Source organism: Acomys minous, assembly GCF_964271855.1.
Source record: "Acomys minous genome assembly, chromosome: 15".
NCBI lineage: Eukaryota > Metazoa > Chordata > Mammalia > Rodentia > Muridae > Acomys > Acomys minous.
In genome coordinates this window covers 95,744,939-95,758,167 of record NC_140497.1, presented here as the reverse complement: position 1 = coordinate 95,758,167, position 13,229 = coordinate 95,744,939, and the positions used below count along the sequence as shown (strand labels likewise).

The 13,229-nt window shown below is 41.1% G+C and overlaps 1 protein-coding gene across 3 annotated transcripts in view; it reads left to right on the top strand.

Moving 5' to 3' along the window:
* HFM1 (helicase for meiosis 1) overlaps nt 1-4,656 on the top strand; it is an 87,265-nt gene extending 82,609 nt beyond the window's left edge. For all 3 annotated transcript variants that reach the window (XM_084759556.1, XM_084759554.1, XM_084759555.1), the window contains 3 exons: nt 2,480-2,591; nt 2,699-2,850; nt 4,406-4,656. In XM_084759556.1, the coding sequence (XP_084615682.1) occupies nt 2,480-2,591; nt 2,699-2,850; nt 4,406-4,475 (334 nt within the window). In that variant the 3' untranslated portion in view covers nt 4,476-4,656. The remainder of the gene's footprint in view (nt 1-2,479; nt 2,592-2,698; nt 2,851-4,405) is intronic.
* Nucleotides 4,657-13,229: the final 8,573 nt, after the last annotated feature.

Below are 13,229 nucleotides of genomic sequence, written 5' to 3'. Positions count from 1 at the left end.
CAACTGTCTGTAACTCCAAGATCGGATACCCTCCCACAGACATACATGCAGGCAAAACACCAATGCACATACAATAAAATCTAAAAGGAAAGGCAAAACAAGGTAAGCACTAATGTGGGCAGAGGTAATGGGGAAAAGGTTAGAGTTGGATTTTTCACATGTCTCAGAGATGTGCCTGTGAGATGGCTGACTGCGTAAAGGCACTTTCCACCAAGCCAGATGACCTGGGTGTGGCCTTGGGATCCACACACTGGAAGGAGGGAGAAAACTTCCACAATTTGTCCTTTGACCTACATTCATGCACACACATGCTCACATACACACACACACACACACACACACACACACAATCTCAGAGATCATCTTTTCAATTTGATAATGAAGTCTGACAGTAGAGGAAGAGAGAGAATTCAAAACAGCTAGATATATGGAGATTTTTTTTCCTTAAGATATTTAATCAAGGCATTGTGATTTTTCAGTTCTTCGTATCTTTATTCTTCCTTCATATCAACTAACACGTATTGCTGCAGAGAACAAATGTAGTGTTTCAGAGACAGTGTCCCTCTGCCCTGCACTGCTGTTTTGTGGTATATGGAGAATACAGGAACCACAGATTTGGAAAAGAGAAAAATCATCCTAGAAATATTCCATTTCAAACAGATTTTGCCGAAGTGGACTTGATTAGAAATCAAAATGGGGGAAGAATTTTGGCCAAAAGACAAGAAATGCTGACAGCCCTTTCCTTGGTGGTCAGTGTTTTACATAAGTAATCACTTACCAGTGTGAGCATCAGTAGGGCAGAACCACAGATCCCAGAGAACTGCAGACACAGGCAGATTGTTCACGTGTGGCTCCATTGTCCTGTCGTCAGGCCTGAGGCCACTGTTCTCATCACTAGCCAGTCCCTCACACAGACCTGTCAGGGCAGCTCCACTGAGCGGGGGCTCATCCACCCCAAGATGCTCTGGGCTATGATCGCCTAGGCCATTAACAGATTTTTTTTTTCCAAGACAGGGTTTCTCTGTGTAACCTTGGCTGTCCTGGACTCACTTTGTAGACCAGGCTGGCCTCAAACTCACAGCGATCCACCTGCCTCTGCCTCCCACGTGCTGGGATTAAAGACGTGCACGGCCACACCTGGCTCCCACAGCTTTTATTCCTTTTCATTTATTGATTCTAAGTCTGAGTAAGTAGAATAAACAGATGTACGCAGCAAAAGGAAACAAAGCTGTAGGTAGGAAAAGAAAAAAAAGTTTTCTGCACCTTGAATTTTAAAAACTACGAATAATTGGAATAGTTTAGAAGATAAATGTTTTTTAAAATGTCTGCTCACAAGAAGCCCATGAAAAGCCCTGTCAGCAGTTGCTCCATGGAAGCGGCCACGGCATGCGGGGAGCTGCCTGTGCTCTGCTGCTCCCTGCACTGTCTTTCCTCTCGTCCATGCATATAGAACGTTTCCTAATCAAAACTTAAAAGCTCTGGTCAGTGTACCTGACTTTCCTACCCTCCACTGCTCCTTCCTCTTTACACAGCTATCAATCTCAGCCTCTAAATGGCATCTCAATTGTCGTTCACTCAGAAAGGATTGATGGCCATCTTTAAAAACAGGCGTAAGTCTCCGCACTGTTACTTTCCATGACATTACTCAGAGCATTTTCTCACAAGCTTCAGCCCCAAGTGCCTTCAAGGCAGGCACTTTATCAGCCAGGTGGCCTGCTCCCGTGTAAGATGATAGCTCACTGATGGCTTGCCTGCCACTTTATATCAAGCTCCTAGCAGAGTATATGGCATATAGTAGTAAGCAATAACTGTGTTCTAATGTATGAATTTAATAAAAAGTTATGAAGACTTGTATGTAGTTGTGTGAAGGAAGGTGGTAACTGTGTGAATCCAGAATACACACAGGCTAAAGGTTAAGCAATGAGAGTTTAGAAAAGATCTATAGGTTTGTGAGTTATAGAAAATCTTAAAGAAAATTGTTGAATGATTATTTCTTAAATAAGACTCTAGGCCGGGTGGTAGTGGTGCACGCCTTTAATCCCAGCACTCGGGAGGCAGAGGCAGGTGGATCGCTGTGAGTTCGAGGCCAGCCTGGTCTACAAAGTGAGTCCAGGACACCAAGACTACACAGTGAAACCTTGTCTCAAAAAAAAAAAAAAAAAAAAAAGACTCTAATCTGTAATATGTAAATTGGGTTTGTTTTTAAGGAAAGAAAATAGCCAGATGTGGTCTCAGCACTTGGGAGGCAGAGGCAGGGAGATCTCTGAGTTGAGGCTAGCCTGACCTGTATACACAGTGACTTCCAAGGCAGCCAGTTACATAGTGAGACCCTGTCTCAAATCTTCCATGTTCTTCTATGAGTGCAGTAAGCAATATCAACTTTTGTAATAAATATAATATTCTTCACAGAATAATTATTAATGTAGATGTTTGTCTTTCTTGTTTGTCATATTTCATAAGTAATTGATTTAATTTTTAGTTTTGTTTCATCACACAAGAAGCAAGATGTTTATATGTCAGACTGTGCCATGTCCAAGTGTGAGCCATCCTCTGTGGTAGAATTACCTCAACAAGCTGCAAATGCAAGTCTGGTAAGCCATGTACTTTTTGTTTTTATTTAAAATTTTGCTTAAATACTTAACTCGCAGTGATTGCTGGGTTTTGTTTTGTTTTGTTTTGTTTTTTACATTAAATATAGGTCAGTTTACAAGAGCGAAGACAGCTGCCTCTCTCTCCCGTGATTGAGAGGGTGTGCTTTACTAGTGCTAAGAAAACACCACAGTCTCCCAAGTTTAAGGAAGTGGATATTTTTATTGGAAACAGTGGCTCTAAAAAGGACATTGATCTTAGGTAAGAACTCTTTAATTACATTTCAAGACTTAACTAGCAAAAAATTTTACAAGAATATTCAGCATAATTTTTGGTTCATTTTAAAGATTTATTTTTAATTGTGTTTGTGTGTGTATGTATCTAAGTATGTCTGTGTGTCTCTGTATCTGTGTGTGTGTGTGTGTGTGTGTGTGTGTGTGTCTGTCTGTCTGTCTCTGTGTGTATCTCTCTGTGTGTGTCTGCCTGTCTGTCTCTGTGTGTGTATGTGTGTCTATCTGTCTGTCTGTCTGTCTCTGTGTGTGTATGTGTGTCTATCTGTCTGTCTGTCTGTTCTCTATGTGTGTAGGCATCCTATCTAGGGTAGGTAGGCTGGAATGGAGGTAGGAAAGTACAAATATTAAAGAACCCCAAATATAGTAGGTTTGCAAAAATTCAAAGCCCACATAGGTATTTGCATGTGCGTGCAGGAGTCAGGACCTTCTGGAGCTAGGCTTACAGGCAGTGGTGAACCGTCTGCTGTGGCGCTGGCACTGCACTCAGGTCCTCTGGAAGAGCAGTACATGCGCATAAGTATTGAGCTGTTCCTCCAGAGCCTCCTTTGTTCATTTTAAAGACCAGGAACAAAACCTTTTATTTACTAAAAGCGCAGAAATTTTAGATCTCCTGAGAACCAAGGATCATTAAAGCCAATAACTTTAGGCATACTAATTTTACACTTACATTTATTGCTATTAATTATGAAACATTGTGTTGATAAAGGTGCTTTTACTGATTTGAGTGCAGTATGTTGTATTGACAGTATAAACTGTAATGTCTCTGGAGAAATACAAGTGAAATCAGCTGTTAGAAGTTCACGTTGTGGCCTAGCCCGTCGGCTGATTCACACTGCAGCAGGCTCAGTGTCACAGTCATAATAAACTAACTAGCACCTTCCCTAGCTGGCCGTTCTTTTTTTTTTTTTTTTTTTTTTCCCTTTCTTTCTTTTAAAAAAATTTTTATTAATTTATTCATATTACATCTAAATTGTTAGCCCTTCCCTTGTTTCCTCCTATTCCTCCCTCCCTCCCTCTTCCCCCCTACTCCCCTCCCCTATGTCTGTGATTGAGGGAGACCTCCTCCCCCTATATATGCTCTTAGAGTATCAAGTCGCTTCTTGGTAACTTGCTATCCTTCCCTGAGTGCCGCCAGGCCTCCCCATCCAGGGGACGTGGTCACCAGAGTTCGTGTGAGAGCCAGATCTCACGCGCCACTCAGCGGTGGCGGTTCTTAAAAGGAACCTCTGCAGCAGTTTCTCCCTCCTTAGAGAGCCCCAGCTTAGACACTTGCTCATGCTTTATTAAACAGCATCACATCCAAGTATATTTAAAGAAATAATTCAGAGATTTGTTCCTTACCCTTTACAGGTTACAGTCTATTGTTTTTACCCACAGACAGATTACTATGCTCAGTGTGTTTGCTATATTAACCTCACAGCAAACTTCAAGTTTAACTATACTGTAATGTTACATTATTTACTCTGTATATTAAAATAAGCTGGTTTACAAAAAATTAATTCCTGTTTGCTTTTTCCCTCCAGTAAGTATTATCCTGATGATGCAGCTGAAGAAATGAAGGCCCTTCTAGGAATATTTAATGGCATTTTCTAAATATATATATGTATAACATATACATATATATTGTTAATAGGCAAAGTATAAACATGTATAGTAACTAAAATATTTTATTTTTAAAGATAATTAATAATTGTTCAGAATTTTTCCCTTAAATTTGATTCATTTCTCAACTTTCTTATAACAAAATATATGGGCTGATAAATTCTTATTTCTATTGTACCGTCTAGAGAAATGGTTTAGTTTCAGTAAACTATTAGTTAAATTATCATTATAAATAAGTTGCTATTAAACCAATTTTAATAGAAACTAATATTTCATTTTTATATTTTGTGTTGCTTTTTGAGACAGGGTTTCTCTGTGTAGCCTTGGCTGTCCTGGACTCACTTTGTAGATCAGGCTGACCTTGAACTCACAGCAATCCGCCTGCCTCTGCCTCCCGAGTGCTGGGACTAAAGGCATGCGCCACCGCGCCCGTCTAGGTTCATTTCTAATTTACTGTATATTAATAGGCAAAGTTGGTCTCTAAGATAAAAATGTAGAGAAGAAAAGAACTTGCAGGTGAAATGATCATATGTGTTTGCTAGTGAACGTTATTAGGAATATGCTCTGCACTTCCATCGAAAGCTTAGCACAGAACTGAAATGTCCATGTCCTACAAGGACAGCCTGCATGTGTCCCTGGGTCTGCGCTCGTCACAGCACAGCCTTCACAGGTTCTTCAGGTCCAGTAAGGGAGAACGTGACTCTAAAATCTGCTTATCTTTGACTTTGGCAGCAAAGAAGTAACAGTTTAGCTCAGTGTGGTCTGTCAAGAAGTGAAAAGCTCAGTGTCTGGTCCTGCGGAGGAGGAGACTGCTGTTCTGCTCTTGCAGAGTCTGCATGCTTGACGAGACAGTAAGAAGTGTTAAGTATAGTAAGTGCAGGCATGCCTCACACCACAGTGAGTCTACAGTGAAGCAAGCTTTACTAACTTTTTGATTTCTTGGTGAATATAAAAGTTATGTTTGTGCTATGCTGTAGCCTCTTACATACACAATAGCATCAGTATCTTTAAAAAGAAACATGCCCATCTTAATTTAAACATTGTCTATGCTAAGAAATGCTGACAGTCATATGAACTGTTGGAAAATAGCTGCTGCTATGGGTCTGGGAGACTGCCAGCTTGTAAGCAGTGCAGCATCTGCAAAGGACAACAAAGTGAAGAAAATAACACAAAGCATACAGAGCTCACTGCAGCAGTGCACCGAGTCACTGGGAGGGCCTGACTGCAGCGGCGCACCGAGTCACTGGGAGGGCCTGACTGCAGCGGCGCACCGAGTCACTGGGAGGGCCTGACTGCAGCAGCGCACTGAGTCAGAGGGCTTGTCCACAGAGAACTGCTTGCTCTGTGCCAGACTCGAGTTTCTCGGGGTTCCAAAGTGATTTACTTTTCCAACAAATTCCGAAAAGACACTGTGCTCTAGCTCCAGGGACCACACTGCAATCAAAGTTTAAAAACCAGGGCATATGGTCTTGGCTACAGAGTTAAGGTGGCCTTCAGAGAGAAGTTAAAACTTGACCCTTAAAAAATGAATAAGTCTTTGTTGAGGGACGTAAGAAATGACATTCTAGACAGAGGCCACACCTGAGCAGAGATCCAAAGAGGAAAGTATGCATTTGTGGACTAACAAATAGACATTTTTAACATAGGTAAATGCTGTGTGGGTTTACAAGGTAACTTAATGCCAAACTGTGAAGGTCTTGAAATGAAAGCCAAGCTTTAGTCAGCAGACTAGTGTTTCTCAAATTTGCATTATCATAAAATACAGATAGTATATTAAATATCCAAGTCCCTGGCCCTTACCTCAGATCTAGTGAGTGCCCCCAGTGGAGAAATCAGGAAATCCTGTAGGTTAAATCAGCACTGCAATGATTCTAATAATCAGGTCAATTTGAGAAGTCCCACACATTAAATTCTCATCTTAAGAAATACAAGCCAGAGTCAAGTTCACAGTGCTGTAGCTATTCATCGTGTTTGCAAGTGTTTGTATGTTCAATGTATGCAACTTCAACAGAAAACAGTTACATATACTAACCTCTCATAGGAGACCAATTACTGCTGTTCTTTCTGTAAAATGAATAATCATATTGAAATACTCCTATTTACAAATTAGGTTTGTTTATTTATTGAGCTTTTCATAAACTCTTTCCTGGGCTGCAGGCAGCTCAGTGGTTAGTAGCCCTGGCTGCTCTTCCAGAGGACCCAGGTTTGGCTACCAGCACTCACACAGCAGCTCACAGCTGCCTCCAACTCTTGTTCCAGGGACTCTGACACCATCTTCTGCCTCCACAGGCGCTGTGCACATGTGCTGCACACATATACATTGCAGAGGAAACACCCACACCCATATTTATAAAACATAATTCACTAATTAATCTCTTTTGAGGATTGAATGCTTTCAGAAGTTTTCTCATATGAAAAGTTACTCAGCTGCTTTTTTTATATTGTTAGCACAATTGCATGCACCTAATAGGTGTGTGTATTGAGAACTTAATAAGCCATTGCATAAAAGCTTTTAGTTCAAGGATAGATTCATAGATTATGCCAGTAAGTGGTAGTGGCAGCTATATATTCACACACACACACACACACACACACACACACACACACACACACACAGTGCTTCTGAAAGAACACTTTAGGTGGCCTATTAAGCAGTGGGGTAGGAGGAGATCATGGAACATTCCTTTGAATTACTTAAGGACTTCAGAAACAAACGCTTTTGATAGATACTACCCTTTAGAAATGCTGTACCTAGACATCCCTCCTATACTTTCTAGTCCTTTCAGACATACATCACCACCTCCATCTGTTCCTCACTAACACTCAGTTGGTGTATGATCACAACATATGAAGTGTTGTTATTACCATAAATCAAGTGTAATTACAAAATAATTCTGGAATTTTTATTCTAAAACCAAATAAATGACTGTTGAATTGTTCCCTGTTCTAAATTTTGACAGAATTTACTCCTTAGTAGGATCACTTCTTTGTCATGAGCCTGTTTCTAGGAAACCTCCTCATCAGGCTTACTAGCAATGACTCTGAGACCCCCTAGTCCGAGGTTGTAGGGGTTCTGTTCACTGGGGAACTATAGACACTAAGTCGTGTCTGCACTTGAGAACATTCACTTTTGTGGGAATATAAAAAGTGCCAGTGAAGAAGTTAGAGCAAGTTAGAGTGAGGGTCAGCATCAAAAAAGCAATCAAGCTAGGAACCTAGGCTGTGGTCAGTTAGTAGGACAAAGCACAAATCACGAGGAGCTTTGCCTCTCCTGCAGGTAGGAGCCTATGAGATGGGAAGGCCAGGCTTTAGTCTGTGCTAATAAGGTTCTTGGAGATTTTATGCATAGTAAAGTGTGAGAAAGTCCCATATACAAAAGAAAGGAAAGAAGGCAGTATCAGAACTCACTCTGTGGACCAAACTGGCCTAACCCAAAGATCCAGCTGCCTCCACTCTCTAGTGCTGGGATTAAAGCATGCGGCACCATGCCCTGCGTATATTCCCTACTTATAATGGTACAGCTCTTGTTTAGTTGCTGTGTGAGTTGGTATTCTTCACCACTGGTGTAGCTATGGTTCTCACGCATCCGCTTGTAACTTGAGGGGTTCTAGATTGCTCTAGAGTAATAAGGGGTTCTGGCTTGCTCTGGAGTAATAAAAGCATATGATCCAGAGGAATCATCTTTGTTTCAGTCCGAAAACCTTCCCCTAGCCTAATACATCCCTTAAAGATTATTTCAGACTTCAACAAAAACCACGCAAACAAACAAAAACCTTATACTGTTCATTACAAATGATCTAGAAAAATGTACATAGCTTGCATTTACACACATGTTACAGGTATAAAAATATGAAGTTAAGCTGGGCGTGGGGGGTGCACACCTTTAATCTCAGCATTCGGGAGGCAGAGGCAGGTGGATTGCTGTGAGTTCTAGGTCAGCCTCAAAAAACAAAACAATAATAATAATAACAATAACAACAACAACAAGAATAATAATGTTAATGTTAATAAAAGAAACTAGGGAGCTGGAGAGATGGCTTATCCATAAATGCACTGATTTCTTTTCCAGAGGATCTAGGTGATGCCCAGCACTCACATGGTGGCAAACAGCCATCTGTAACTCCAATTTCAGGGGACCCAACAGCCTCTCTGGCCTCAAGAGGTACACAAACATATGTGCTGTCAAAACACACAAAATGATAAGTTTTAATAATAAAACAGAATTATAATTGAGTTGATGTTACTACTTTATGACATTAAATGGCTTTGATCCCTTAGAAACTGCACATACAATAAAGTCATCGGGTTTTGATTTCGTTTGTTCTATGATCTTCTGTACTGATCAATTTGGAAACTTTGGGTTTTTTTGTTTTTTGTTTGGTTTGGTTTGGCTTTCTCAAAAACCATTAATGTGTCAAACATCAGTTAAGAAACAGTCCATACTGGGCCAATGATCTTAATGACTTAGTTTGTGTCTCAGGGTTTGGAATGGGTGCCAGGGTCACCTGGCAGGTCAAATGGCATTTATAACCAAAATGGCTGTAGTTTTGCCAAGCTGAATTCCTGCAAAGTCCTAGAAAGATGCATGTGACCTGGTCATATTTTACAGTGCTCATACATAATACAGGCAATAGATCAAAATGTATAAAAATATATAGGTGAAGTTATTAAGAGTTTTTTTTTAAATCAATAATTATACCCATCAAATTCTGTTACCAAATTTCTTTGATTGAAGGTTTTTGTTCTAGATTATGTATAAGAGTTATAATTTCCAGACTTTTTAAGAAGGTCCCACACAGACATGGCCTGTCTTTTACAATAGTAAAGCTGTGTGGTCCTTGAGCAATGGATTATAAAGGAGGAGCATTAGGATGCAGTAAACAGGCAGGCCAAGAGCTCCCTGAGGGCACACCACAGACAAGTGAGGCGCCCTCATTCCCTGAGGGCACACCACAGACAAGTGAGGCGTCCTCATTGGCAGGCTTGCATTACATCATGGAAATACATTGATTAGTAATAGTTTTTTGAGCTAAAAGTATGTGAATCAACCACTTTTTTAAAAAAAATTTAATCAACCACTTTTCAATAGTATATAAAGAAATTAGAACTCTTTTATTTTAAAATGTTATACCATATATTTTATCATGTTTTCCCTGCTCCCTCAACTACTCGTAGAACCTCATCTTCTTCCTCCCCACCCAACTTTATGTTTTCTATTTCCCCCTCCATGTCTCCCCTACTTTCTCTTTCAAAAGTACAATCCCACAAAAACAAAATTAAGATAAACAAGCAAAAGACAAGTAAGACAAAAAAGCCAAAACAAAACAGAACAGAAGTCTTAGAAAACAGAACAAAACCCAAAACACGGAGTTCTTTTTGTGTTGGCCAACCAGTCCTGGACATGGCCCTGCCCTGGAATGTAGTTGGTGTTCCCAGTGACAATCGGGGAGAAAACTCTTTGTGAGATTCCTCTTCGTAGGCAGACACCTATTGCAAAAAGCTTCTTGGTTAGGAGTGGGACCCTGTACTGTGTTCACATCCGGTCTGCCTTGAGCCTGTCCAGTCTTGTGTATGCTGCCACATCTCTGTGAGTTTACATGTGCAGTCAGTCATGTATCTGGAAGACACTGTTTCCTTGGAAACATCAACCGTTACCTCTGGTTCTCACAATATTTTTGCCTCCTGCATGAATCCCTGCACCTTGAGTGGAGGGTTTTGTTTTTTTTTTTTTAATCCATTTTAGGACTGAGTGTTCCAAAGTCTCTCCATCTCTGTACGCCATCCAGTTGTGGGTCTACTGTGTCAGTTCCAATCTACTGCAAGAAGTTGCTCTGATGATGGCTGAGTGAGGCACTGTGAGCAGAGCTGGACATCATTAAGAGTCATTTGGTTGCTGTTTCTTTAGCACAGTAACAGTATTAGTTATTCCCTCGTGCCCATAACCTGTCAAGTCTCAGGTTCTTGGTCACTTCAGCAGTATCAGGCATGACACTGACATCTCGTGAAGTGAGCCCTAAATCCAATCACTGCCTGGTTACTCCCATAAAATGGGCGCCACCATTGCACCTGTTTATCTCAAGGCAGGTCGCTGCTGTGGCTTGCAGGATATTGTAACATTCATGATCACCTTACAGGACCATGAACACTTGGCAGCTGGGGTGCAGCGTCTAGTTCGGTCTTGTTCAGCAGTGGGCCTTACTGTCAGGTTTTAGAGAGAAGCTGACAGTTTTGGCACTGTGGTGTTCACAAGGTTCCATGGAAAACCTTCTGCCAACAATATGTAACCCGTTCCTGACATAGAGTTTTGCTTGATGGCAAAGATATATGGTTGGTGCGTTGTCTCCCTCATTGTATGGTGACCCCATAGATTCTTTTTATGTATGCGTCTATTTTAGGACGCTCCTGTGGTAATGTCTCCACATGGTTTTTCAAGTGTCCTTTGGCATTAGTTTTCCCTGCCCATGTTCTCTCTTTTTTTAACTCCCCTCCCCATCTAACCCTACTATTATAGTATCCCCTTTTTCATTCAAAACAGACTACGCTGTATCCCCTTCCTTGGAAGAGTGTCCTTGTCTCTGATGCCTTAGGTATTCAGTGGACATAGCCAGGCAATAGCAGGTGGTAGCTCTGGAGTATTTAAGAAATCTCAGTGTGGGGTGCAGTTCAAGCCATAATTCCAAAATGATACCTAAATGCCACAGTCCTGCATATTGAAACCCAAAGACCAAAATCTCAAAAGTCTAAAATCCAGAAATATCAAAGTCCTCAAAGTGAAATTGTGGAGAAAATCATTTGAAGTTATATAAATGACATATTTAAGGACTGACATTCTGAAGAAGACTCATCTCAGAGACATGACAAGATACAACTTTACACAATGAAATAGCAGTAGTTTCATTTTTTCCAAGTATAAATACTCTGATGCATGTGTGATAACTATACAAATGTAACCATTAGGAAAGCATTCATTGTATTCATAAAGAAATTGCACAAAAAGTGAAATACATATGCATGTCAATACATTTGGTAATTGTGTGTACTCAGCTTTTTATAAAAAGTTTTTATGTCTGGGCACTGTGGTGCACACTTGTGATCCCAGCACTCAGGAGGCAGAGACAGGTGGATCGCTGTGAGTTCCAGGCCAGCCTGGTTTACAAAGCGAGTCCAGGACAGCCAAGGATACACAGAGGAAGCCTGTCTTGAAAAAAAATGTATGTGACCTTATGAAATACCATAACGGGCAGCTTAAGTACCCAATAAAATTTATCAAACTGATGGGTCTTGATTGCACATGAGCCAAAGTCTGGGGAAATTTTCTCTCTCACAAGTGCACCAAAAATAAAAAATAAATAAATAATAAAAATCATGCCATAATTTATTAAGTTTTTTTACATTTTTATGTATGCACACAGTGTTTACACACAAAGCCATCATTGTTGGGATAACATGTTTTTGTGGTTTCAAACTTGGAAAGAAGTGAATTAAAACTCCAAAAGTATTTTCACAGTATCCCTCCAGTATAAGAAATGGTGTAGAAGTGAAGTACAGAGCACAGCAAATTATAAAAACAAATGCTGACAAAATAGTGGGAACAGATTTTAAAAATTAATAAAGAAAGAAAATCTGATATATGAAAAAGTGTGTAGCTGGGTGTGGTGTTGCACATCTTTAATCCCAGCACTTAGGAGGCAGAGGCAGGTGGGTTTGAAGCCAACCTGGGCTGCAGAGTGAGTCCAGCACTGCCAGAGCTACATAGAGAGACCTTGTCTCAAAGCAAACAAAAAGCATCTTACAAGAACAGGCTATGGAGCTGTTAAGAGCTGGTCAACCCTAAGGTTCAGCCGTTCTTTGGAGCCTTAACGTTTCTGCTTTCCTTCATCAGAGTGTGAACTCCTGCAGGACTCACGTTCTCTTCCTCTGTGCCTCTCTGCTTTGAAATCCTGTAAAGATTCCGTAGGCACCAAATGAGACTTACTGAGCTTCTCATCCGTGCCACACATCTACATATGGCTGTGTTTGGCTGGGAAGAACTCATTCTGTATGTACTGAAACACAGACCACAGACATGGCAGGAGCTGTACTTGGGGCCACACAATAACACCCTCTGCAGGGATTTCCCTAAAGTCGTGGAGTTTTCTCAGCTGACAGAACAGCAGCGATGACGTTTTTGTCGTTACTGAGACGGTCAGTCTCACCCCTGGGATTCAGTTTCCTACCCTCATGTCCATTCTTTTTTTTTTTTTTTTCCCTAGAGGAATTTTGGTCTTCAGGATTCCCCATGTTAGAATTTCAACATTCTAACTACCTGGATTGTGTCTTGGAGGGTGTAACCGGCACGGGCTGGGGAGCCTTAGGTTGGCTGAGGTTGTTTCCCAGCATCTAGTGGGATGCAGACTTGAAATGGCATTTAAAGTATAACGAACCTCGAATGTTAGTAGTATTGATGGCGTCATTGGTGTGGGGAAGCCGCAGCACCTGTGCAGGCCAGAAGACACCATGCAGGAGTCAGTTTTCCCCTCCCACCACGGGCGTCCCAGGCTCAACGGAGGTCACCAGGCTTGTGTGGCAAGTGCATTTACCCACGGAGGCATCTTGTCCCCTTGGAAGTGAGATGAGCAAAACATTCCTTAGCGGGGCAAGCTGGGGTCATCTACCAAGATCTATGCCATGCCTGCTGTCTAAGCAGGAAGAAAAGGAAACTCTTTCTGACGTTTTTCTGCCATCACATGACTTCAGTAACATGTG